This window comes from Anguilla rostrata, chromosome 16, assembly GCF_018555375.3.
Source record: "Anguilla rostrata isolate EN2019 chromosome 16, ASM1855537v3, whole genome shotgun sequence".
Lineage (NCBI taxonomy): Eukaryota > Metazoa > Chordata > Actinopteri > Anguilliformes > Anguillidae > Anguilla > Anguilla rostrata.
This window is the reverse complement of record NC_057948.1, coordinates 3,473,538-3,501,028: the sequence shown is the minus strand read 5'-3', so window position 1 is coordinate 3,501,028 and position 27,491 is coordinate 3,473,538. Positions and strand designations below refer to the sequence as shown.

At 42.7% G+C, this 27,491-nt stretch overlaps 2 protein-coding genes and 3 long non-coding RNA genes across 12 annotated transcripts in view; 2 read left to right on the top strand and 3 right to left on the bottom strand.

Moving 5' to 3' along the window:
* LOC135242464 (uncharacterized) overlaps positions 1 to 4,154 on the top strand; it is an 18,540-nt gene extending 14,386 nt beyond the window's left edge. Inside the window, exon 3 of the long non-coding RNA XR_010326356.1 lies at positions 4,109 to 4,154. This is a non-coding gene — a long non-coding RNA (uncharacterized LOC135242464). The remainder of the gene's footprint in view (positions 1 to 4,108) is intronic.
* LOC135242400 (protein NLRC3-like) overlaps positions 1 to 27,491 on the bottom strand; it is a 1,894,071-nt gene that overhangs the window by 386,776 nt on the left and 1,479,804 nt on the right. The gene's annotated exons all lie outside the window — the stretch shown is intronic.
* Positions 1 to 27,491, bottom strand: part of LOC135242452 (uncharacterized) — a 152,199-nt gene that overhangs the window by 41,079 nt on the left and 83,629 nt on the right. The gene's annotated exons all lie outside the window — the stretch shown is intronic.
* Positions 1 to 27,491, top strand: part of LOC135242408 (NACHT, LRR and PYD domains-containing protein 3-like) — a 421,399-nt gene that overhangs the window by 356,386 nt on the left and 37,522 nt on the right. For 3 of the 8 annotated variants that reach the window (XM_064313485.1, XM_064313486.1, XM_064313482.1), the window contains exons 1-3: positions 22,012 to 22,434; positions 24,711 to 24,757; positions 25,369 to 25,405. The exons of 4 other annotated variants lie outside the window; for them this stretch is intronic. In XM_064313485.1, coding sequence (XP_064169555.1) covers positions 22,023 to 22,434; positions 24,711 to 24,757; positions 25,369 to 25,405 — 496 coding nt within the window. In that variant the 5' untranslated portion in view covers positions 22,012 to 22,022. Of the gene's footprint in view, positions 1 to 22,011; positions 22,435 to 24,710; positions 24,758 to 25,368; positions 25,406 to 27,491 lie in introns of those variants that run through there. One more of the 8 variants, XM_064313483.1, reaches the window with a different exon arrangement.
* LOC135242457 (uncharacterized) lies at positions 4,657 to 5,698 on the bottom strand. Its single transcript, XR_010326349.1, has 3 exons — positions 5,569 to 5,698; positions 5,010 to 5,056; positions 4,657 to 4,785 (listed from the first exon to the last, which is right to left on the bottom strand). It is a non-coding gene; the product is annotated as an uncharacterized LOC135242457 (long non-coding RNA).

The following is a 27,491-nucleotide window of genomic DNA, read 5'->3' as shown; positions in this document are numbered from 1 at the left end:
CGTGTCGCCCGATGTGCGGGCCCTGAGTTTCCCCCGTGTCGCCCGATGTGCGGGCCCTGAATTTCCCCGTGTCGCCCGATGTGCGGGCCCTGAGTTTCCCCGAGTCCTGCCCAGCCCTGAGTCTCCCCGTGTCGCCCGAGTCCTGCCCAGCCCTGAGTCTCCCCGTGTCGCCCGGGTCCTGCTCAGCCCTGAGTCTCCCCGTGTTGCCCGGGTCCTGCCCAGTCCCGAGTCCTGTTCCCCCGTCCGAGTCCAGTCCCGAGTCCTGTTCCCCCGTCCGACTCCAGTCCCCAGTCCTGCGTCCCGTTCCAGTCCCGAGTCCTGCGTCCTGTTCCTGTCCAGTCCTGTTTCTGCCCTGAGTCCTGTGTCCAGTCCTGTTCCTGTCCAGTCCTGTTTCTGCCCTGAGTCCTGTGTCCAGTCCTGTTTCTGCCCTGAGTCCTGTTTCCAGCCCCGAGTTCCCGTCCAGCCCCGAGTTCCCCTCCAGCCCCGAGTCTTGTTCTTGTTTTGTTCCTGTCCTGCCCAGTCCAGCCCCGAGTCTTGTTCTTTTCTTGTTCCTGTCTCTATCCCCCACCCTCTGTTGACTCCCTCCCCGGGTCGGCCTCCTGGGACGTCAGGAGCCGTCCCTTGGGGGGGGGGTACTGTCATGGTCCTGTTTTCCTGTCTGTGTTTCCCCTGTTGGGCCGCCAGATGGCGGCACTTCTGTTTTGTGTCCTGCTCCCCCCCTGTTAATTGTATGATTGTTTTCAATTGTCTCGTTATCCTATCATTGTGCCCACCTGTGTCTTATCCCCTCCTTTTGGTTTGATTGCTTTTGAGTTCACCTGTGTCTTGTTACCCCTGTCTATTTAAGTTCTCTGTTCCCTTGACTCGGGTGCTGGTTCCTTGTGTTTGTTACCTGATTTACATGTACCTGCCTGCTTGTGTTTGTTCCCGACTTGCGTTTGTTCTGCCTTGTGTTTGTTCCCGACTAATGTTTTGTTTCTGACCGAATATACCTGCCTGTGTTTTGTTTGACCTGTCCTTGTGCTCTGTTTGACCTGCCCTTGTCCTCTACCTGCCTGTGTTCTGCCCTGCCCATGTTTGTGAGTTCCTCTTGTTTTCTGTTTTATTTCGATATTTTTTGAGTTGGTGTTTTTGCCCTTCGTGTCCTTTTCTGTTCCCTGTTTGTTTGCCCTGTAAGTAAAGTCTTTGTTAATTTTCCCCTTTTTGAGTTTCGTGTTTTTTTCCACTCTGCGCCTGGGTCCCAGCACCCGTACCGTTACAGATTTTATTTCCACTACTGTAGATGAATGTCCTTGCTTCTACTGCATTGATTAACTGATTTTAGCCCCATGCTGATCCACTCATACTGAGTCCAAACATAATCCCATACAGAATATGTAATAAGTACCAGTGTCACAGGAGTTCAATACATCACACAATAATAAATCACAACAGCAAAACATTTGATATTTTTATAATTCAGGTTTAATCATTGCATATTATTGTCTGAAAATACAGAAAATTAAAGCAACAAAAAAAAAAAAATCAATCCTAACAGAATAAATAAGGAAACTCAATCCATCATTGTTTACAGTAACGAAAGGAAGTAAGTACACTGCAGTGACCATTCTGCATTCTCATGGGATGCATCAGCTGCATTTGCCCACAGAAATTTGTATGAAAGAAACTGTAAAAACTAGCAAAATGCACATGGAGGAGTTTGCCACTGGCTTCTTTTTTAAAAAGATGCAGATACAGGAGACAGAATTATTACTTCAAAAACATTTCACTCTGCCATCTTCTGGCATTATTACTCTCAATGTTATATGAATGTTTTAATAATCAAAAGTACATAAACACACCTTGAACATTTTCAATATAAATTTATCAAAATGTAAAAAAATAAAATCATATTTAGAGAGCGAGTGCTTAACCTGAACCTGCTAAAAGATCATACTCTTATGTACAGGGTTTAAGCAGTACTGAGGCTAATATTGGGCACAGCTGAAATTGCAGTGGTAAGGCTTTGCTCAAGGAAGGTTGCAAGTGTGTCGACGTGTGTGTGTGTGTGTGTGTGTGTGTGATTGGGTGAGAGTGTTTCTGTGTGTGTGCATTTGTGAATGTGTGTGTGCATGCGTACGTGTGTTTGTGGGAGTGACTGTTGATGTGAACATGTGTGTGAGTGCGTGAGTATGCGTGTGTGTGTGTGTGTGCCCGGGTTGCGTGTGTGTATGGGTAAGAGAAAGTGTGTGTGTGTGCGTTTGTGTGATTGTGTGTGAGACTGTGTATTTGAGTGTGTGCGCGTGCAAGAGAATGAGTGTATGCATGTGTATGTGTGTGTGCGTGAGAGTGCCTTTGTGAATGTGCGTGTGTTTATACATGTGTGTGTGTGTGTATGTATGGGTATGAGAATGTTTGTGTATACATGTGTATATGGTGTGTGCACGCATGTAAGTGTATGCATGTGTGTACATGTGTGAGTGCATGAGTATGTGTGTGTGTGCGTATAGGTAATAAAATGTGTGTGTGTGTTGACACATGTTTGTGTTTGTGTGTGAGTGCGTGTGTGTGCGCGCGCATGCGTTTGCGAATGTGTGTGTCTGTATACTGTATGTGAGAGTGTGAGTGAGAGAAAGAGTGTGTGTGTGTGCATACGGGTATGAGCGTGTGTATGTTTGCATGCGTGTGTATGTGTGTGCGTGAGATTGTGTGTGTCTGTGTGTAGGTGTGTGTGAGTGACTGGGTGTGAGAGAGTGTGCGTGCGTAGGTGTGTGAGCGTGTGTGCATGACTGAGAGTGTGTGTAGGTGTGTGAGTGCGTGTGTGTGGGTCTAGGTGCATATGAGTGTGTATATATATATGTGAGTGTGTGATTGAGTGTGTGTGTGTGTATGTGTATATGAGTGTGTGTATATAAGTGTGTGTGAGAGAGAAAGGGTGTGTGTGAGAGTATGTGTGTGTGTGATGGAGTGTATGTGAGAGAGAGAGGGTGTGTGTGATTGAGTGTGCAAGAGTGTGTGTAGGTGTGTGAGTGCGTGTGTGTGTGGGTCTAGGTGCATATGAGTGTGTGTATATATATATGTGAGTGTGTGATTGTGTGTGTGTGTGTATGTGTATATGAGTGTGTGTATATAAGTGTGTGTGTGTGTGTATGAGTGTGTGTGTGTGTGTGTGTGTGTGTGGGTGTGTGAGGGTCTAGGTGTATACAAGTGTTTGTGTTTATATGTGTGTGATTGAGTGTGTGTGTGTATGTGTATATGAGTGTGTGTATATGTGTGTGTGTGTGTGTGTGTGCATGCGTTCGAGTGTGTATGCGCATGTGTGTGTGTCTCTACTCCAGTTAGCAGAGGGACACTGAGGAGTGTGTGTGTGTGCATGGGTAAGAGAATGTGTGTGTGTTTATACATGTGTGTGCATGCGTACGGAAATGTGAATGTGTGTGTTGACACGTGTTTGTGTCTCTGCACGCATGAATGTGTGTGTGTGTGGATGTGAGTGTGTGTGTGTGAGAGAGAGAGAGGGTGTGTGTGTGTGCATACAGTTATGAGCGTGTGTACGTATGCATGAATGTGTGTGTGCGCTTAAGAGTGCACTGGTGAATGTGTGTGTTTGTGTGTGTGAGAGATTGTGTGTGTCCGTGTGTAGGTGTGTGTGCATGTGTGTGATTGGGGGTGTGAGTGACTGGGTGTGAGAAAGTGTGTATGTGTGTGTGCATGGGTAAGAGAATGTGTGTGTGTTTATACATGTGTGCATGCATATGGGAATGTGAATGTGTGTTGACACGTGTTTGTGTCTCTGCACGCATGTATGTGTGTGTGTGTGGATGTGAGTGTGTGTGTGTGAGAGAAAGGGTGTGTGTGTGTGTGCATACGGTTATGAGCGTGTGTACGTATGCATGCATGCATGCGTGTGTGCGCGTGAGAGTGTAGTGGTGAATGTGTGGGTTTGTGTGTGCAAGAGATTGTGTGTGTTCATGTGTGTAGGTGTGTGTGTGCGCATGTGTGTGATTGGGTGTGTGAGTGGGTGTGAGAGAGTGTGAGTGTGTGCGCACAAGTGTGTGTGTGCGTAGGTGTGTGAGTGCGTGTGTATGAGTGTGAGTATGAGAGAGAAAGGGTGTGTGTGAGAGTGTAGGTGTGGGTGTGTGTGTCTGTGTATCTGAGTGTGTATGTGTGAGTGTGTTGTGTGTGTCTACTCCAGTTAGCAGAGGGACACTGAGGAGTCAAACACATAAAATCCAGCACAGAGGGGTGTGTGTTGAGTGAAGTGTGTGTGGAATCTGTGCAGGAGGGTCAGTGTGTCAGAGTCAGAGACGCTGTAGAAGGACAGAGTGCCGGCCGGACGGTCCACACACACTCCTACCCTGTACACACACACTCTTCTACCAGCATCATCATCACACACTCCTGCTCTGCGGTAGGTGGAGGGGGGGACAGGTATGAGTGTTGGGTTCTCATTGTGCCTGACAGAGTATCTGAGGTTATCAGAGTCACTGTGTTTAATGCACTCCAGACTCCAGGAGTTTTTATTCCATCCAAATATACAGTCAGAACCCACTCCTTTCCTGCTGATTCCTTTATATGTCACTGCTATATAAACCCATCCCCCCTCAGACACACTGAACTCAGCCTCCCAGTAACAGCGCTCACACACGCCCTGTCTGCACACAACCTGGCACACAGACTCAAATCTCTCTGGATGATCAGGATATGGCTCCGCTCTCCCCCATGTGTGTGTCACCCTCCTGTTCCCCTCAGACAGAGACAGCCCTCTGTGCGCTGTGTTTGGATCCAGTGTGAGCTGACAGCCGTCTGCACACCAGAGACATTAATGAGATGAATTATCATTATTAATATTCACCTCATTATGTGTGTGAGAGAGGAAGAGCTGTGATAGTACCTGTGTGTGTGTGTTTGTGTACGTGTGCTTCTGTTTGTGTGTTTATGTGTGTAAGAGAGAAGTCTCTCTCTCACACACACACACACACAGCAGAGTGTGTATCTATGGAAAGTGTTCTGTGTCGATACACACTCACATTTCCTGGGTCCTGGTTTGGTCCTGTTCTTTCCTCCATGGTCCACACTGTAAGAACAGCAGAACAGAATTATAAATTTTAACCATCCTTTATTTCCACTCTCAACACACTAATGACATCACATAAATAAAAAACAAAGACACAATAAAACACAAAACCAAGATCATATGAAAAATACACAAATCTGTCACAAAGGAAACTTATTCCATTCCCTCATCCTATTCCATGTGCAAAAATAGCTCCCCTCCCTCCACTGAACATAAAACACCCTTATAACACACACTCTGAAACACACTCAGGTTTTCCATTGCTTTGTAGTACTGAAACTCCACCATCACTGTGTCCCTGATCAAACCCCTAACTACAACACCCACATCATATTTACTGCATTGATCCCGTGCAGCACCCTCCACAGGAGATCCCCAACCCTCTTGAGTAACGGTGGTGTGAACAGTGCCCTCCATGCCCCCCCCCCCCCAACTCCGTTTGCGTGTGTGTGCGTGTGTGTGCGTGTGTGTGCGCGTGTGTGAGGTGCAGTGTGGAAACTCTCTGTACTTACAGCAGTGTGAGTGTGTCCAGTTTAGCAGCAGACAGCGCTCTCACTCCTGAGTCTCCTGGGTGATTGTATCTCAGGTCCAGCTCTCTCAGGTGTGTGTGTGTGTGTGTGTGTGAGAGGTGCAGTGTGGAAACTCTCTGTACTTACAGCAGTGTGAGTGTGTCCAGTTTAGCAGCAGACAGCGCTCTCACTCCTGAGTCTCTTGGGTGATTGTATCTCAGGTCCAGCTCTCTCAGGCGTGAGGGGTTTGAACACAGAGCCGAAGCCAGAGAATCACAGCCTCTCTGTGTGACTCTACAGCCTGACAGCCTGCAGAGAGAAGGACACACACACCTTACACACATTAATATAAACTAACAGGGCCACGTGTGTCAAACACATAGCAGTGTGTTACACACCTTACACACATTAATATAAACTAACAGGGCTGTGTGTGTATTAAACACATAGCAGTGTGTTACACACCTTCCAGCACATTAATATAAACTAACAGGGCTGTGTGTGTCAAACACATAGCAGTGTGTTACACACCTTACACACATTAATATAAACTAACAGGGCTGTGTGTGTATTAAACACATAGCAGTGTGTTACACACCTTCCAGCACATTAATATAAACTAACAGGGCTGTGTGTGTCAAACACATAACAGACTGTTACACACCTTACACACATTAATATAAACTAACAGGGCTGTGTGTGTCAAACACATAGCAGTGTGTTACACACCTTACACACATTAATATAAACTAACAGGGCTGTGTGTGTCAAACACATAGCAGTGTGTTACACACCTTACACACATTAATATAAACTAACAGAGCTGTGTGTGTCAAACACATAGCAGTGTGTTACACACCTTACACACATTAATATAAACTAACAGGGCTGTGTGTGTCAAACACATAGCAGTGTGTTACACACCTTACACACATTAATGTAAACTAACAGGGCTGTGTGTGTCAAACACCTAGCACTGTGTTACACACCTTACACACATTAATATAAACTAACAGGGCTGTGTGTGTCAAACACCTAGCACTGTGTTACACACCTTACACACATTAATATAAACTAACAGGGCTGTGTGTGTCAAACACCTAGCAGCGTGTTACACTCCTTCTACAGCTCAATATAAAATAACAGGGCTGTGGAATGAGTCATTATCAAACACATTTGAGTTTCATGCAATTACTGTAACTCATCCCTCAAAATTTCACATTATTGTTCTGTACCGTCTTCAAGGTCCACTCGGCTCTTTTCTGGACGAGCTGGACACTCTCCTGAGCTCCCTCCCTGAGGATGGCACTCCTGCTATTCTACTGGGAGACTTCAACCTCCCACCAGAGACCTCCCAACTGTCCAGGGTTGCCTCACTCCTCCAGTCTTTCGCCCTATCCCTGTCCTCTTCCCCCCCCCCACACACAAGGCTAGTAACCACCTAGACCTTGTATTCACCAGAAGCTGCTCCATTCCCCAACTTACAGTGACTCCCCTCCATGTCTCAGACCACTTCTTTCTTTCTTTCTCCCTCTCCTATTTACTCCCCCTCAATTCATCCAACAGCTCACCCACAGTAACTTTCAGGAGAAATCTCTCTACTCTGTCACAATCCTCCCTCATCTCCACTGCTCTGTCTACACTTCCCCCTCCTGCGTCTTTCTCTAACCTGCCAGTTGATCTTGCTACCTCCACCTTCAACTCCTGCCTCTCCCAGTCCCTCGACTCACTTTGTCCTCTTGTCTCCAAACCAGCACGCTCCTCACCCCCCTGCCCATGGCTGACTGAGTCACTACGCTCCAGCAGAACATCACTGCGGGCTGCAGAGAGGAAGTGGAGGAAATCCCGATCCTCTGATGACCTGACCGCATATCATACCCTGCTGGCGACTTTCACATCTGCCCTCACGTCAGTGAAAGCCTCACTTTTCCAATCTAAGATCAGTGCATGTGTCTCTAATCCACGCAAACTATTCTCCACCTTCTCTTCCCTCCTCATTCCTCCTCCACCCCCACCTCCCTCTTCCCTCTCCGCAGATGACTTTCTGGCCGCCTTTGAAGGAAAGGTGGCTACAATCCGGAACTCCTTCGCCCATCCAGTGAGCCCCCCAACCCCCCGGGACAAACCCACAGCCACACTGACCTCCTTTGAGATGCTGGAGGACTCCGATGTATTACAACTCATCACCTCTCATCGTGCAACCACCTGTCCACTTGACCCCATCCCATCTAAAGTTCTCCAATCCATTTCCAGCGAGTTCCTTCCCTATCTGTCCTCCATTGTTAATTCCTCTCTCTTCTCTGGTCATGTTCCCTCTGATTTTAAGATGGCTCGTGTTACCCCACTTCTCAAAAAACCCACCTCAGACCCCTCCAATGTAACGAATTATCGACCCGTATCGCTTCTACCCTTTCTGTCCAAAATCCTTGAACGAGCCGTTCTTAAACAACTAACCTCTTTTCTCCATCAGAACAACTTGCTAGACCCTCACCAGTCTGGCTTCCGATCCGGGCACTCAACAGGGACTGCGCTCCTAGCTGTGACGGAGGCACTTGCCACTGCAAGAGCCTCACGCCTCTCCTCTGTCCTGATCCTTCTTGACCTGTCTGCAGCTTTCGACACGGTCAACCATAAAATACTCCTCTCCACCTTGGCTGGGATGGGCATCGTCGGGACTGCCCTGTCTTGGTTCACTTCCTATCTTGCAGATAGGTCCTACCAGGTCACCTGGAAGGGGTCTGCCTCTGCTTCTCATCCCCTTGTTTTGGGAGTGCCGCAGGGATCTGTACTGGGTCCTCTGCTGTTCTCCTTATACACCAGATCTCTTGGTTCAGTTATTAATTCGCATGGCTTCTCCTATCATTGTTATGCAGATGACACACAACTCTTCTTTTCTTTCCCCCCCTCGGCCACACAGGTCAATGATAAGATATCTTCCTGCCTGGCTGACATCTCCACCTCAATGGCCAGCCACCATCTGAAGCTCAACCTCAACAAAACTGAGCTGCTCTTCTTCCCGTGCAAGACCTCATTACTTCCTGAGCTCTCAATCACGGTTGATGGCACCACAGTGACTGCCTCTCACTCTGCCAAGAGCTTGGGGGTGGTCCTGGATGACCAACTGGATCTCAAGGAGCACATCAAGGCAACATCACGGTCCTGCAGATTCCTTCTGTACAACATCAGAAGGATTCGACCATACCTGATGACGCACTCCACCCAGCTGCTCGTCCAGACTACAGTGACCTCTTGCCTTGATTACTGCAACTCTCTCCTTGCAAGCCTGCCAGCTTGTGCCATACAGCCACTACAGATGATTCAGAATGCCGCTGCCCGACTAATCTACAACCTTCCCAAATTCTCCCACGTCACTCCTCTGCTGCGATCACTCCACTGGCTACCGGTCGCCGCCAGGATCCGGTTCAAAGCCCTGACCCTTGCCTACACTGCTGCCAACAGGACAGCCCCCATCTACTTGCAGGACATGACTCGATTCACACTGTATATTTCAGTCTAAATCTCCCCCCCCCCCTTTTCTTTTTCATGACACTTGTTACATGTTGCCCCATCCCAGCACTTTTTGGTAATTTGTATTTGTCCGAATACTGTAGCTTATTCTTCTGCCTAGTTGGCTTTGCAGAGGTTAGGTCTGAATAGTGTTCACTGTGTGAACTAAACTGTGTTCTTGGCTAGAAATAGTTGTACAAAATAAGTATTGTACCTTACTGAACCTGTGTTTAGCAGTTGTCTATGACCATGAAATGCACTTTTTGTACGTCGCTTTGGATAAAAGCATCTGCCAAATAAATGTAATGTAATGTACACCCCACTACAGTTCAGGAAACAAGACTAATTCATTTTCTTCATTCGTGTGTAGTCTTATTCTTCCAAGATGAAGAACAGGAACATGCTGTTTCAGTTCTGTGGAGTGTCTGTTTTCACATTAAAAACATTGACATGTTGTGTGTTGTATTTAGTCACATTGTAGCCCTTATTTATTTAAGGGGTGTGTGTTTGTACTCACCCCAGTCTCTGCAGTTTACAGTGTGGGTCCTCCAGTCCAGCAGACAGCGCTCTCACTCCTGAATCCTGCAGCTCGTTGTCTCTGATCTCCAGATCTCTCAGCTCTGAGTGAGGAGAACGCAGGACTGAGGCCAGAGCATCACAGCAGCCCTCTGTGAGATTACACCAACCCAGCCTGTGGAGAAACCACACACACACACACACACACCACGCACACACACACCCATACGCACACACACACACACCCATACGCACACACATGGGCGCACACACATGCACAAATTCACAGCTGAAACACTGTCCAGTTGGCAGTTGATACATATGTACCTACGCATTCCTGAGATGTACACACAAAAACAGGGAGGGGGGTGTGTAAATTAAGTTCATAAAGTATTCTGACTAATACACAAAAGTCTAAGGCAATTACTGGGCTCTAATAACCCTTTCCATGTGATGAACTTATCTGATTTGCAAACATATTAATTTAATCTGCAAACACAAAAAACAGCATTTTTGTGGTGCACTTTACCTCACCTGACATGTTCTTCGGTCCATAAACATCTATACGTTTTTAAAACGTTCAATATTCATCACTACAAATAGATAAATATAACTATTAATGTACACGTGAAACATGTTGGAAAACATGGGAGCCACAGTTTACCCCCTGAGGCATCTCACATTATAGTGGGCCAGTTGCAGATAACATTGCTTGTTTACCACCAAACCCAATTAAATTGACCTTTTAATCAGAACCTTTGTGCTACATCCTCTACCCCCTCGCCCAGTCAAATTGTCTCCCTTTGATATGTACATTGTGATCCTCTACCCGCTTGTCTGATTCCCCCACCCCTTTCTTCATTCCCCCACACTTTTCTCTCCAATGTCTGATTACACCCCCCTGCCCCCCTCCCCCCTCCCTTTTCTCTGATGTGTATTCATTTAAGGAAATGACCATTTGGCCCTCTGTTTTCCTTTAAGGAACAGGGTATAAGTATTCACTGTCTCCGTCATTTGTTGGTTCTTTGTTTATCTGTACTTGGGTAACAGACCCACTAGTTCCTTTGCTACATTAAACTACCTATTTGAAAACGAAGACGTGCCTGCATTCATTATTCTACTTACAAAAGTACGGCGGAGTGGAGCCTTGCTAGTGGAGCCAGTGAAGAACTAAGCAGCTTACTGTCACAGACAACTTAAATATATACACCAGTATATAAAATCTCATAAAAAACACGTTTTCAACGTACAAAAATGCCAAGTTACTCAAAAGTATTGATATCAAAATGACGCCAAGTTACGGTACTACAAGCAATATAGGCTATCTTGCCTCACCGAAATTACATAAGATGTATTTCAAAGCAATGCTACCCAATATTTCCTCAATTCTTTCAAGTCACTTGGCCCTGTGTTTTGTAATCTTACCATTTTACAATGTCATGCAAACTTTGTGTGAGATCAAAGAGTCAAATATTTCGAATTGCCTCATGGAACACATTGAAATTCATGTACAAAACTGCTGGTGCGTAACAACAGGAAGCATATTTCTCCACAAAACATATGTTTATACTTGCTTCTGAACTGAATTTGAGTACATGTACAAGTTATTGTATATTTGCTACGTACAATAAATACTGCATGTGAAATACATATTGTACATACATACATAGAGAACTTCTTTATCCCCATGGGGACATTTCCCTCGCAGCATGTTACATTCACATTTACGAACACACACTTATACTAAGAAACATACTATCATTCACGCAACAGAAAGGCTGGGCAGAGAAATACATACATACCAATACAAATTGGACATATACACGCCTATTCAATCAATCTTGACTGTGAGAGAGCCATCCACACATATGTTTGGCCTGTCCTTGTAGTGCATGCTTATACACACAGGGCCAAGTGACTTGAAAGAATTGAGGAAATATTGGGTAGCAACATAATCTTCGGGCATAATCGCATTAACACGCCTAATTCAGCAAAACAGGAAACTGACAATAAAATGGCGGTTTTGGTGCAACAGGCTTCTTCTTTTTTCAGATTTTTTATTTGGGACCACAAGTAATTAAAAAATAATTTTAAATAATTATGTGTTACTTCAGTTTAAAAAAAAAATAGTTTATGATAATTTTACCTTGTGAGATGTGGCGGTAGTCACAGCCCTAATAATTTGATTTAAAGAGAAGGCTACATTTTGACACCTGCAACTGTAAAACAGTAAATAGTCTAAGTTTAAACAGTAACTAAACAGTCTGTTAGACAAAACAGTAGTATTTTTGTCTAACAGACACTGATTTTGCACTGAATGACATAGAACAAAACAGTTCAATTGGACATGATGAGCCTTGTGTGGACAGCCTTCACTAGGGGCGATATAGCTCAGGAGGTAAGACTGATTGTCTGGCAGTCGGAGGATTGCCGGTTCAAACCCCGCCCTGGGCATGTCGAAGTGTCCTTGAGCAAGACACCTAACCTCTAACTGCTCTGGCGAATGAGAGGCATCAATTGTAAAGCGCTATATAAATGCAGTCCATTTACCATTTACTTTGTGGAAAGGGATGTCAGAATTTAGTTTTTTCTATAATCAAGCAGTTTGGATTTGTGCAGAATGTAGAAATGTAAAATGTGGGCAGACTGTACAGTATGTGGCATGTTACTGTTACAGTTGTTGTGTTAATGCTATTTGGCTAACACAGCAGGTTTAGCTAAAGCACAGTAGGATACTGAGGTCAAACTGGGAATACAGAGCTACACAAGCAATGCAGCATTAGTGTTACAGTTTTATAATTCTCCATAGAGAAGAAGGCTGCACATTCAAATGTTACCTGTTGCCTAGTTAGGTCAGGCGATGGTTCCACTGACAGCACAGAGCAACTGACACATTTTGATACTTGCAGGGACAACAGCAGAGACAGTTTCCACAGGACGGACGTTCAGCTAAAGAACTACATTTAACAGAGGTAAGCTCTAGTAGCCCCTTCACATAAGCTGTCTTTCTTTCCTTTTGAAAGGGGGACAGTTCACTTTGTCATAGATTATTCAGCTCGCTTTGTCATAGGCTATTCAGCTCACTCTGTCATAGGCTATTCAGTTCACTCTATCATGGGGTATTCAGCTCACACTGTCAAATGCTATTAAGCTCACTCTGTCATAGGCTATTCAGCTCGCTTTGTCATAGGCTATTCAGCTCACTCTATCATAGGCTATTCAGCTCACACTGTCATAGGCTATTCTGTTTACTCTGTTGTCATTGCTTAAGCATTTAAAATTTGTCCCTTTAAATGTTTAGCCATTTTTTTCTGCAGTTGAACATTGTTAAGTATGATGCATTGTTGAAATAATGGCATAAACATCATCACATAATTTTACTATATGAGTGCCGCAATTCCTTGATCCTGGCCTCCAGGATGACAAACATGAAAATGACAAATAACCTTCCAGGCTGTCTAAAAAAGAAATCAAACAGTCAATGACTGGAAATGTCACATAACCAACATACAGACATCATAATAGCAAACCTTACACCAAACCTATGAACAAAACCAGTCAGTTAAGAACTGGAGCTAATAAATAACTTTAGTATTAACAGACATTATTCACCACAAACTTTAGCATATTACGTAAGGGCCATAACTGATCATGAGGAAGTTAATGGGCAAGGCATATTGAAAGGGTGAGATAGTCCAAAGTCCAACAATATGAATCTGGGAGTGTTTCAAACTCGAACATCATTTTAAAGACGGACGAGAAAGAAGAGGGAGTAAAAGAAGGAATAAAACTGAAAAAAGAACAGAGTAAGTAGCCTGTTGTGGAGTGGGATGGAGAGAATATAAACTGAAGGTGAAGAGGTGTGGGGAGGAATGGCAATCTTCCAGTATAATCGCATTAACATGCCTAATGCAGCAAAACAGAAAACTGACAACAAAATGGCGGTCTGGGTGCAATTGGCTTCTTCTTTTTTATATTTCATTTGGGACCAAAAGTAATTTAAAAATAATTTTTTAAAAGTTTATGTTTACTTCAGTATTTTGTAAATAGTTTATGATAATATTACCTTGTGAGATATGGTGGTAGTCACAGCCCTGGTAATTTGATTAAAAGAGTAGGCTACATTTTGACACCTGCAACTGTAACATTTAATAACATTCCAAACTTTTTTACCAAACAGTAGTAGTTTTGTCAAACAGACACTGATTTTGCACTGAATAACATGGAAAAAACAGTTTCGTTGGACATGATGAGCCTTGTGTGGACAGTCTTCACTTTGTGAAGCAGGGGATTCCTATTCTCTTTAATAAAGCAGTTTGGATTTGTGTAGAATTTAGAAATGTAAAATGTGGCAGAATGTACAGAACGTGGCATGTTACTGTTACAGTTTTTGTGTTAATGTTATAATGAAGGTTATTCAGCTCACTCTGTCATAGGCTGTTCAGTTCACTCTGTCATAGGCTATTCAGCTCACTCTGTCATAGGCTATTCAGCTCGCTTTGTCATAGGCTATTCAGCTCGCTTTGTCATAGGCTGTTCAGCTCACTCTATCATACGCTGTTCATCTCACTCTGTCATAGGCTATTCAGCTCACTTTTTCATAGGTTATTCAGTTCACTCTGTCATAGGCTGTTCCGCTCACTCTGTCATAGGCTATTCAGCTCACTCTGTCATAGGCTATTCAGCTCACTCTGTCATAGGCTATTCAGCTCACTCTGTCATAGGCTATTCAGCTCACTCTGTCATAGGCTATTCAGCTCACTCTGTCATAGGCTATTCAGCTCACTCTGCCATAGGCTATTCTGTTTATTCTGTTGTCATTGCTTAAACATTTAGAATCTGTCCCTTTAAATGTTCGCCTATTTTTTCTGCAGTTGAACATTGTTAAATTTTATACATTGTGTCCCACACCCTGCTATTCACACACTACAGTATTTGTGTTATTATGATACACACCCTGCTATTCACACGCTACAGTATTTGTGTTATTATGATACACATCCTGCTATTCACACACTACAGTGTTTGTGTTATTATGATACACATCCTGCTATTCACACACTACAGTATTTGTGTTATTATGATACACACCCTGCTATTCACACACTACCGTATTTCTGTTATTATAATAAACACCCTGATATTCACAAACTACCATATTTCTGTTATTATGATACACATCCTGATATTCACAAACTACCATATTTTTGTTATTATAATACACATACTGCTATTAACATACTACCATATTTCTGTTATTACGATGCACATCCAGTTACTCACTCTCCCGCATTCATGATATTTATGTTTTAAAAAGTAACAGAAGGAAAATTTGGCAATATCCAGGCATGAACACCCAAAAACATGCAGTGACCCTAACCCTAACCCTAACTCCGAGATGGAAAGAAAAAACACGGTGGCCAGAAAAAATAAATCTCATGAGGAATCCAGCTTCAGATGTGCATTCTTACACATTTTGATATTTAAATATCCTTCAGGGTTGATGTATGGATATTCATTTAACCTTGAAAATAGATGAACTAACCTTTAACAATATCAACGTCTCCTGAGTTGAAAGCAAATTTTGCTGCTGCAATTACAGTCAGCACAAACTTTTTGGGGGTTCAGTTCTGGTAAAGCCATTGTAAAGCGTCTTTGTGACAGCGTCGTCACCAGAACCATAGTTTTTCCTATCACTGCTGATACAGAGTGTCATCTACAGGCTATACTGTAACTATTATGATATGTTAGCTGTCAACTCCAAGAATTCTTATGAGTAACTTTTAAATGATAACAGAAAAAGAATTAAAAACAGAGGGGTACCCTTTTAAATGCACATAAAAACTCAGTCCCCTACATGTTTTCTCCCCAGTATTTTTGACATGTTGCAAAGCTAACTCGGCAGTGGAGTCTGGAAGAGGCAACACACGCTGGCATTTCCTCCTTCGCCAATGCGTGAGCGTTGGCTGGCCGTCTCTCCTGCTTTATTTCATTATTTTTCTTGTAGGAATGTCAGAGAGCGGGGGTAGCGAGGTTTGCAGGGGAGAGCCAATGGAGGAAGAGGAGAGTGGAAGTTCTTGGAGTAGTGTTCAGGGGAATAAGAGGAAGCGAGAGTGGCGGGGATAGCCCCAAAAGCAATGCTAAAGTTAGGAGAGTGGAGGGTGAGGAGTTTGAAGTATTGGTTTCAGTCAGACATAAGCAATGGTGATTCTAACCTGATGAGACTGACTAAACTAGCCGGAGAGAGGGAAGATGGGTTATGTCCGTTACCCTGTCAGGCCGTTTGTGCCAGCCCCACTGTGGTGCTTCAGATGTCAGAGGTTAGGTAATGTGACTTCAGTGTGTAGAGAGGTGCTGCTGCAGGTGTGGGGGGAACCATGACTACTCGGTGTGGGGGAGGGGTTGAGCCTAAATTCTGTAATCAATGCAGCTTTTTGGGGATGTGTAATGCAACAGCATGTGCAGGGGATACAGGTATAAGGCTGTGTCAGTCAGGTATCACCTGCTAAAGGTGTGAGGGAAGTCAGACAGGTGTGTGGTTCCACAGCACCTTCAATAAGGCAGGATGGGAGATCAGTGAAGAGAACACACAGGTCTGTACACACAGGTGCCCCATGCAGACAGCCTGGTGCAGACAGATTTTTTGGCTAATGTATTGAATTTTCCCACTGTGACAGAATTTAGTGCAATATGCACCAGGGAAATACCCACTGCACAGCATGCAGATGCATTCTCAAAAGTCTCACTAAGTTGTCTTAGTCTTGATAGTAGTTTCTAAGCATCACACCTCATAAGGTCACAACTCACAGGTATGGAGTCTCTGTCTGCGGTCACACACGCATGTTACATCAGTAATTAGGCACACAACACAACAGCACAGTATAGTTCCTGGGACGGGGGCAAAAAAAAAAAAAAAAATTACATTTATTTATAAAAATTTAATTGAGTGCCAACAGCTGCAGTTTATTTGTAATAAAAATGTTTTGTCAATGGATAATAAACTGAGTGTCCAATTGGATTCACCCATAAACATTATTATAACTAATGATTTGTCAAAAAGGCCTTTAAAAAGTTTTCTTTCACTTTTAAAGTGTGGAGTATAGCCGTTTAATGTGATTGAGAGTGAGACACTTGAGGATGCGTTGGTATGCAGTGTGGCTCATTAAACAGCCTTGAGTCCATTGTTTCAGATGCTGTTTTGTGTACGGTAGACCGTTTGGTATTACACTGTAGATGTGGCTTATGAGTTGCCGATAAGAGGGGTGGCAGTGTCTCATGTGGCAGGTGGTCATACTATATCGCCTTTTCAGGGACTATTTTCGGCTCTTGTCTGGTCTACTCACAAAGATTATTATTTTGTTCATTTTCTACACAAAAATCTTTTATTCTTTCTCATTGTATCTGATCACTGATATCTGATACCAGTGTAACATCAATTAAATAATGGGCAATGATACACAATGCAGTCTTTTAATTACAGGCCATATATGTATTCTTTTGTCAGCTGATGAGATTTCTGTGATCAATCATTTCATTTCATGATACCTGTCTGTATATTAAACATTGTTTTGACAAATCATTGTTTATAATAATGTTGATGGATTTATCAGGTTGGAAACTCAGTTGATTATCCATTGAGTAAACATTTTATTACAAACTGTAACAGTTTGCACTCAATTTTTATCATTTAATTCTGGCAATGACCTGTCATATTTAAATATCTACAAACAGCCCAAAAAGGTCTATAAAAGCTGCCAAGTGTCGAAACAAGGACAGGTTAGTGACTCAAAGAGAAAGAGAAAGAGAAAGACTCTTGTTATCTTTGGCAAGGCTTGAAGAGCCTTCATACAAGGTGAGATCAGGTGATGTCGAGAGTGTAACTTGCCAGACCAACTGAACTCGAACTGAGTTCTCCAACTCCAGTTCTGTGGCCTCTGAGGGCAATGCGCCATTGTTTTTCATAACAATCATATATGTCCAGCCTGTTTAACATTGGCAATGCCAGACTCACTCAGTCATTTAAGATTCAGTAGGCCTACAACACTTCAACTGCAGCCATATTCCATGTCATGAACTGTTATGACCTGTAAAGTATGCAAGGGACACCTGACAGGCAGATGCAAGAACATAATTTCCTCCAAATTCTCAATCAAGTGCAAGACAATACATTCTATACGGCTACACTGCCGCCAGCTGGTAGAAACTGGTAATGAATATTCACATACATGAAATCTCCCTTTATTTCAATTTTGTCTTAATGTACTAGGTTCTTTAAAGTTACAATCTCAAAGATTTCCGTTTCGTTCTCTTTGGCGGTACCAATGGCGAGAAGTGGTAATTGCAGGTGTGTTTTTGGACCTCACTTCCCATAGATCCAACCGGATCCAACCAGTGTCGCCTCTGTGACGTCAGCCAGTTGGCACCTGGGCCACGCCAACTATAACACTTAGGCTACTATTTACTGAATAAAAATGGTTGTTATAAAAGTAACGTTATGTACATACTCATTCATTGTCTAACATTAGGCTAACTTAAGATGTCTTTACACAGCAGAGCCGGGTTAAAATGTTGTAGCAGACCAGGGGTAGAATTAGTGATGATCAATTTCCACAAACATTCTTTATCCACCTTTTGCCCGGTATGAACATCTTTACACTGTAGATAAGAATCCGCGGGATTCGCTGTGGCACGTGCAATTATGTATCTCGTGCACAATAAACAGTCTTTTTTGTGAATGATTGTTGTGTGATATTTTTGAAACAACTGCCTTGCAAAATGTTACCCCTGGTGTTTCTGGTTTTGCTAGCTAAACTGTTCGAGAACAAAGCTGAGCTGGGTGTTAAATTAGCAATCAGAACAAGAAGAATAAAACAAAAACAAAGGAGATTTCATCAAAAAAAGGGCGTCATGGTTGAAGGAACATATGATGAAGCGTAATAAAATAATAACAACGCTATTCCATACTGCCGTATTCTTTTATTTAGTTTTCTCCGGCTTGACATCTTTGCACAGAAATCAGACCCGGCTCTGCTCCACCTATACCCTGGCTTCATTCCGATCATTATAATATACTGATGAACTTGATGGCAATGTAAATAACGGTAACGTTAGGGCAAGTTCAGATCAATTATTCGCAACGAGACGAAACGGTTTTAGAATGTTGCAGAGAAAATTGCAGCGGTGTGAACTGGTTAGTTGCAGAGCTTCTGAAGCCGTTGCCTGGGGTCTCAAAAGTCCCACCTTGTCAAATCGCCAAGTGCAGTTTTAGAACGTTTACAATCAGACGTCTTGGAATTTTGCAAGTTGAATCCAGTCTCGTTGCGAATCATTGATCTGAACTGGCCTTTAGTTAGCTACACTGCAACGCTGCAACAAGGTAGCATTGCATTCGAGAGACGGTTTGCGAGGTCGGTACCGGTCGGTAGCATTAGCTAGTATTTTTGCTAATTGTTAGCTGACATTAGATTGTGTTGATTACATTAGCTAGCTAGCTAACGGAACGTTACCTTACATGAGAGATCGATACTGTGCGCAACGTCGTCTAAACTAATGTTGCCTTTCTTGACATGGTCCGGTAGCTAGCGTTATCTAGCTACCTTTCTCTGTTATTGTAACGCTAGCAGACACCGGAAAAAAACAGTACGCCGCTCACACACAAGTGAGTTGAAGAGCAAGCCTGTTGCGTTAGCTTCGCCTACCCTCTCTGGCGGACCAACCACTGATGGGTGATGGAAAACGCGTCACTAACTATGCGCCGCTTGTGATTTTTTCCCGGGAATGTCACCACAGACACCCAGTCTTTAATCATAAATTATTATAATAATAATAATATTAATTAATATAATAATAGTGTTACCCATTGTGTTACCTAATTTGGCGATAGATAGTGACTTAACAGACATTTATTTTAATAAAAATCTTCGAGATTATTACTTTAACTTAAAAAAAATAAGTCAACATATATAATTTTTCATTCAGTGTGTTTATCAAACAAAATGCACAATGTCAAACCTTTCCTTTCTGTTTTTCGGGCTATGCATTACAATGTCTAAACTTAAAATTAATTCTCTTTAGTTTTCATCCAGCCCATTTCCAATCAAGTACTGTTTTGTTTAGTCCAGTGTATAGGTAGACTATGCATATACTGTAGTTGTTTCAGTCCTGAAAACCAGTCTGATAGGCCTTCAACAGCAGGAGGTTTTCACTTGGCTGTCAGTGGATTCATTGTTGTCTACCTCTGCTTTTGGGCCTTCAGGGAATAAATGAGGTTCTGGTGCAACTTCTAAACTCTGCCAAGGAAGATGAAAAAGAAAGGCAAAAACAGAATGTAAACATTTCAGCCACTCTTGGAGAGCGATGGAAGTTAAAAATGTATTTATTATAAAAGACTTTAAAATGCCAATGCCTTTCAGCTGGAATTCTTCTTGAGGGCAGTATTGGTCTGTGGATACACTGTTGTTGTGTCTCCCTGGCACCAGAACCCCACTGGCTTAGTCTCAGATGTCTGAGGACTTGTTTTAATTTTTGAGAAACTCAGAGGTGCCCCAGGCGTGGGGCAGACATGTCCATTAGTATGCACTAACAGCGCATGAGGGCACCTACACTTGAGGAAAGGGACTTAGCCAGACATGGTTCTGTGTTTAAAAGTTGTGGTCAGGACATCAGGGAGGCTGCCAGTTTTACCTCCAAGATTTGCCAGCGGAGGGAGGCACAGTTCAGGATACCGAAAGGTGACAGGAGGTCTCCTGCCATCTTGCTAATTCCGCACGTGGATCCTCATTAACCATAACGGTCTCAGCTCTGGCCCGAGGTCTATGTGTACCCTCTCTGGGCAGATGAGCTGAAGGTCCCTGGTATGCACCCAGTCTATTACCATCCCACCACTTCAGACATGGGGGGGGGCAGACCAGGGTGTGGGAAGCTGGTGTTCCAACTGTTTGCTTTGGAGAGCAAGATAAAACTCTGACAGGGATGAGGAGGGCCCGGGAGGTCAGAAAATTGTGGGGGGTTGTCTTCCTGGTTCGTTTCCAGTGGGGTCCCTTTGAAGCCCTGACAGAGGAACACAAATTTCTTTGGAGCCCATCCTCTGTGTGAGCCCTGCCATGGGGCTCTCCAGATGTGGTGGGAGGGCTGGTGTTTTTAGAGGTAGTGTCCATGGGGGGTGGTCTGGCATTCTATGTGGGTGGTGATGCAAATAGGTCCACAGAGCACTCCACTTCTGTCTGGGCAGCTGACAGAGGTTCCCCAGATTCAAAAAGGGGAGGAGGGGAGTCCATAGTGTGTGGTGCAGTGTTGTCTGTGTGGACCGGTGTGACAAAGTCCACAGAGCCCACCACTTCTGTGACATCAATTAGATTAACGAATTGAAATCATACATTCTTATTGAATGCAGGCTCACTACTTCTAAATTACAAAACAAAAGACATACAACAAAACATTAAACAATTGATTTGTAAATACGAAAAAAGAGAGAGAGAGACGGATAAACCAGACCTTGGCAAACTGTCACCCACTCCCAGTTTAAGCACCATAGGGTGAAAGGAAAACACACACCCAAGGAGCCACCACCAAAATAAAAAAGAGGAAAACTCTTTTTCTCCAAGGCTTCAAAACCAACACAACACAACTTTTTCTTGTGGCCATCTTAAATACCTTACCCAGCATGGCTTGAGGATGTTTGCCCTGATTGGGTGATGCTGAGTTAAGGTGTAGGAGAGAAGGGAAGGGGGGTCAGACTAATGTATGACAAGGACCTAAAGATTGCATTCAAACTTAAAGGGGACATGGGAAAGGGAAATGTTAGTTATGTAACCATGCCAGGTCTCCGACCCCCGATATGGTGTCCCTGTCTTCTGGTTTGTCTCTTCTGAGACAAACACTGCAGGAGGTGAGACCCCTAGATTGTCTGTCTAGATTAAGGTATCAGTGGATTTTATATTGCCCCTATCACATTTGCTTTGATGCTTGTGATGGGGAGGCCAGGCTACAAACAATATAATATTGTATCAAATTCACTGTTTCACTTTAAGGCCATAATCTAAGCACTATATATCTGACAAGTTATTTCACATAAATATTTGACCTGATCTGCATTCAACAGGAAAGGACCACAGAGAGCAGCCACCTACTGATCTGGGATCAGCCTCTCTCCATTCCTCTATCACAGCTGAGACTGGAGCCACTGTCATGGACCACAGAGAGAAGCCACCTACTGATCTGGGATCAGCCTCTCTCCATTCCTCTATCACAGCTGAGACTGGAGCCACTGTCATGGACCACAGAGAGGAGCCACCTACTGATCTGGGATCAGCCTCCCTCCATTCCTCTATAACAGCTCAGACTGGAGCCAATGCCATGGACCACAGAGAACAGGCACCTACTAATCTGGGATCAGCCTCTCCATTCCTCTATACAGCTAGACTGGAGCCAATGTCATGGACCACAGAGAACAGCCACCTACTAATCTGGGATCAGCCTCTCTCCATTCCTCTATCACAGCTGAGACTGGAGCCACTGTCATGGACCACAGAGAGGAGCCACCTACTGATCTGGGATCAGCCTCCCTCCATTCCTCTATAACAGCTCAGACTGGAGCCAATGTCATGGACCACAGAGAACAGCCACCTACTGATCTGGGATCAGCCTCCCTCCATTCCTCTATAACAGCTCAGACTGGAGCCAATGTCATGGACCACAGAGAACAGCCACCTACTAATCTGGGATCAGCCTCTCTCCATTCCTCTATCACAGCTCAGACTGGAGCCAATGTTGTAGCACCACAGTTAAATACTGTTAGTGTTGGGGGAAACCTTACTGTCAATGTAAACATCCAGTCTGATAACAGAGGTAAGGAAGGTTTTTTCATTCTTTATATGTGATCAGTGCATCTCACATAATTCTGTCCCTCCATAATCCAACCAACAGTGGAATTGTTTTTAGTGAATCATATTATATATCATTCGGGATGGTGCCGAGTACAAATGTCACATTCTGCAACACTCTCTCCCCGAGAAAACTTTCTCCCTGAATGTTTTCTCCTCCCAAACTTAGCCAATATTATTCAGATTTGGATCTATTTTCTCATCTCTTTATTGTGATTCTCTCGGAAGTCAGCACCAAGTTTCTCAATTTGGCACACACACCTGTGGAGAGACAGTGAGTGAGAGTTTCCTTTAACACTAGATCGACCAGAGCAAGGCCATTGCGCATTGGGGACTAATTAAAATTACTCCAGTTCCTTGAATGACATATCCTCCTCCTTCTACAACTTTCCTAAATATGTAGGCTTTAAATAACTGCAATTTTTAAAATCCGAAAAAATCGACTCAGTTAAGAAACACAGAGTCTGCGCCATTTTCTACACAAAACACCCCGCTAGACAATGGACAACAACAGGTGCTTTCACCCAGGTGCGAATGGGTCACTGTCTACTCCAGCATGCTATTCAATAATTGAATGACCTTTGCTTTGATAAGAATTTCCAAAAAAAGCACAATCCAAAGTAATTTCGCACATACAATCAAGCGGAATGATGAAGTTGATAAAGCTTTTAGAATGGTGATGGATAATTGTGTATATTGTAGTTATATAAATTAGTTTAGAAGTACGCCACCAACGTATTTTCGGGTTTTGTCTGAAACAGACTTTGAATAAACTGAATAAAATAACTACACAACAACTGAGTGAAATATATCCGATTTGTGTGTGTGCGGTTCCAGCAAACCACCAAAGCTGCACGTTCTCTGAGGAATTGATAAGAGGAGAGTGACGGTGCATATTGCACTTTGTATTTCTTTAACTATTTTCTCTGTATCACATTTTGCCATGCACATTTTAGCGCTTTCCTCAGTGTTTCTGTAATATGCCTCCATACATTTTCCCATAGCCTATATAACAAAACTGCTAAAATTTAGAAATACAAATGTTAAATTGATTCAGTTGTGTACTTCACTTCAAGAAAATAGTTTTGCAATGTGCGGTTTCATAATCTTTATCCGAGGAAAAACAGGTTGTCAACATACAAAAATGCCAAGTTACTACCACATACAAAGCACTATAAGCCATTAACACTTGTAAAATCTAGGCCTGCCATTAAAAGTACTGATATCAAAATTACGTCAAGTTACAATAAACAATATTGGCTACCTTATCTAGCACAAATTAAACATGCTATATTCCAAACCAATGCTGCTACCCAATGCTTCCTAAATTCTTACAAGTAAGCATGAGCGAGCATGAATGTCCTTATGGACTGGTATATAAAACAGATGGGATTAATAAGTGGTTGCATATATAGCTATTCAGGGAATGCGTGAAATTGGGTAGAAAAACAGAGGCACTTTTTTCATGTATGTCATGTTTTGAAATGAATTTCTTGGTGAAATGTGCTGGTGGTTTCAAAGAAGTCAGCTGCGGTTGTATTCCATAAGGCCTGGCTATATTGTAGCTGGCTAGAAAACATTCACATTGAAAGCAAATGTAGCAGGTTAACTGAATAATACAGTCAGTGTATACATACGGTGAAAGACCGACACAATTTGGTGCAGAAGGATCCAGAAAAATTATGCAGTTGCAAAATCAATAGTTGAAAAGTAATAGACAATTGTGAGTGAGACAATAAGCGTAAGAAAAGAGAACTTCAGGGGGGTCTCAGGTGGGATTTGATCCGAAGGTTCTGTGACCCCAAATCCACAACCTTACCAGTGAGCCACAAACTTACTAGCTGTCATGGGCGGAAATTTTCTTGGACAATAAGATATAAGGCTGCATGCCAGTGATTATAATGGTAAATATCTGGAATTTTTGGCATTTAATACAGCTTCCATGTTGAACTCCACTTCCTGTTTATGCCATGCCCACTTCCAGCTTTATCCAAATACAAATAATTTTGTTGGTTGAACACATACAAATAGTGCCATCTTCCTCTGTCTCTAATGCACATACACTTATTTGGGATTTGGGATTGAGGGTCCATTTAAATTATATTTCAAATTTTTTACAAAAGAAATCTACTCACTTCTAGTTTATATTTCTACCTGTTGTTTTATTTAGAAAGCAAATAGCAGTACAGTACATAAGCATGCTGAATTTTCTGCTAGTAAAGCCAGCTTCTCTCCCTGCAGGTCTTACCTCAGGAGCCGAACAGGAGACAGAGCTGGGGGGCACACAGGTATGAAAGTACCACAAAATCTGCTTTCAAATATTTAATTGGAAATATTGAAAGATATTTTTAAATCCTGAATTTTTTATCAGTCATTGAATATTTCAGTATTTTTCATGGTTTGCTTTTAATGATTTATAAAATGAAAAGGGCTTGATTAGGGTGAGCTGTAAAAAATACATTATCTAAATTGGCACTCACAATTGTTACACAATTGTCAAAATGTGTAAAATAACTGGATGTGAAAATGACCCCGTAAAAATTACGCTTTTTCAATGACCTTGTAACATTACTCCTTATCAGGGTTCAACTGCTTCTTCATGGGGCCATTTTAAAAATGGTGCCAAACATTTTCCAGACATAATTTATAAAACAATGTATACGAAGGATGTTTGTACATTGTGTGTAAAAAAATTAGGAAAGTGCACAGAAATTACTTAAAATGTTATCACTGTCTGCAGTGGAAGTTATACTCACGCTGTACATATGCAGACCTGGAAACATTTTTGATGCATCTGAATAATAATGTTTATTTATTTTAATACTCAGTGATCCATTGTTCTATAAGACTCTAGTTTTGATTTATGATACTGACTTATCCCTTTCCTTAATTTCCAAAGACAGACGGGCCATACCTGAACCTGAATAAAGAAACAGGTAAAACACTTCTAAAGACCTTTTTACATCTATTTCTTAAATATGCTAATACTGGTGTTTATTATACTTGTGTTTCATTTGCTTGTTCTGCAAGGATTTGGATTTTTTCACAGGAAGGAAAAAACAAGTTTATCTGGTTCCATTCATTTAAAAAACCAGTAACCAAAATATTTAGGATATTTTGTAGTAAAAGTGGGGAAAGGTGCTATAGAAACATGACATTCCCAGAGATAACCTGGTGTCTATGCTTTGGTGCCTGGCAGCATACCTGCATCTCAGAGTCCATGCCTGGCACCAGCACCCCCACTTTCTTTGATGAACTCAGAGGTCTTGTTTGAGGTACAGATTACATAGGCCTTGAGGATGACTCTGTACTCAGAGGTTAAATGACTTGGATTCTACAGCTGGAGACTCAGATGTCTCTTGCGACGTGTACCTTCCTTGCTGTGAGTGCGGTGTGAGGGCTGACTCTGCAATGCAGGCATACATCCACCATGCCTGGAACACTGTCACACCTAACAATATACGCTCTGGATTTCATGGGGTTTATAATTAGAATCTAGGTATTTTTGAAGCTGCAAAAGGAAGATGGAAATATGGTGAAAGTATGATGGTTTACTAATAAACATAATAATGAATAATTACTAATAAACTAATAATCTCCAGTTAAGTCAGTGAGAGCAAATATGAACACATCCAATACCTAGCTGTACACAGGATTACATGCTGGCTAAGACAAATAAACATGAACATATTAACCAACAAAGCACCAGGAGAACTGTTAAGCAGTTTCTCCCTGAATGTTTCTTCAGACTTCCCTTAAATACAATCCTGAGCAAATGTGAACTACACACTTTCCTTTGTTTGCCCAAATAAGGCCTGGACAGGAACAGGCCTGTGACACCCTGTCCAGACAAAGAGACCCCTCCCACTCCTGCAGGAAGAGAGAAACTGCATAGTATACTGCCCCATAATCTAGTGATATATAGACCGGAGAGCTGGGATGGGATGTAAAGGACAGGTGGTTGATCTTTCAGTCCATAATGTGGGTATTGATCAGCCCAGGTTTTCGTCTGGCCTGTGTGTCCCGGCCATTTGTTAATCTTCTTTCCTCCAGTCTACGAGTGTTGGTGGGTTGAAACGGTTGTGAGACTGTCTCATGGCCTGAGGGTTGCTGGTTATATTGTCTTTCCAGCTGCCATTTACAGCTTGTGATATTTCTGACTCCACCAGGGAGGGGGCTTTGGAAAGATTAAAATCCAGAGTGAAGAGAAAAGGGTGCAATTTGGTTAGAACTGTTAAAATTGTATCTGAAAAATTAGGGCCGGACGATATAGATGAAAAATGTGTCACGATAAAATGTTTCATTTCAGTCGATATCGATAATTATAAATCATTTTTATTGACCTATTTTTAAAAAAGACTAGGGGAAAAAAAGTTGAATTTAACCACTTTATTTTGAATTTAACCACTTATTTATCAAGGCGCACAGGTAATTATTTTACTTTTAGTGTTATTAAATAAAACGAGAGCCAGTTTAGTTCCAAAGTTGTCAAAGTCAGACTAGGGGGTCTATATTTATCGTTAACGTGTAGCCTACAGTTTTAATTTAATTAAATTTTTTGGTAAGGGGTGGTTTTATGGTTTTAAACACTATGATGCTATGATGACATTATAAATAGATAAAGTGGGTGACTGACGAGCATTTTTATGTTTTTATGCACGGTAGCTTGATCTAAATTCATTTACAGAATATAGGGTTTTTTCCCCAAAGATGGTATTTCTCGATATAATTGTGCCGCCCTGTTAACACATTTCTATGGTTGCGGGTCAGGCACTCTTCACGGTAGTCTTGTATAGCCAGACCTATCTCCACACTTCGTTTCAGCGCTGTGCCAGCGCTGGAGAAAGGTCAGGCTCACCCCATTATCATTCCGGTATAGGGGAAAAAAACGCTCTGGCTTGTTTGTATTTCTTTAAACCAATCACAATCATCTTGGGCGGCGCTAAGCCCAGGATGCAGAGACGGAGCCCTTGAAAACAGTAACACGCAGATAGCGGAAGGGGAGGAGAATTCCGACTGAAA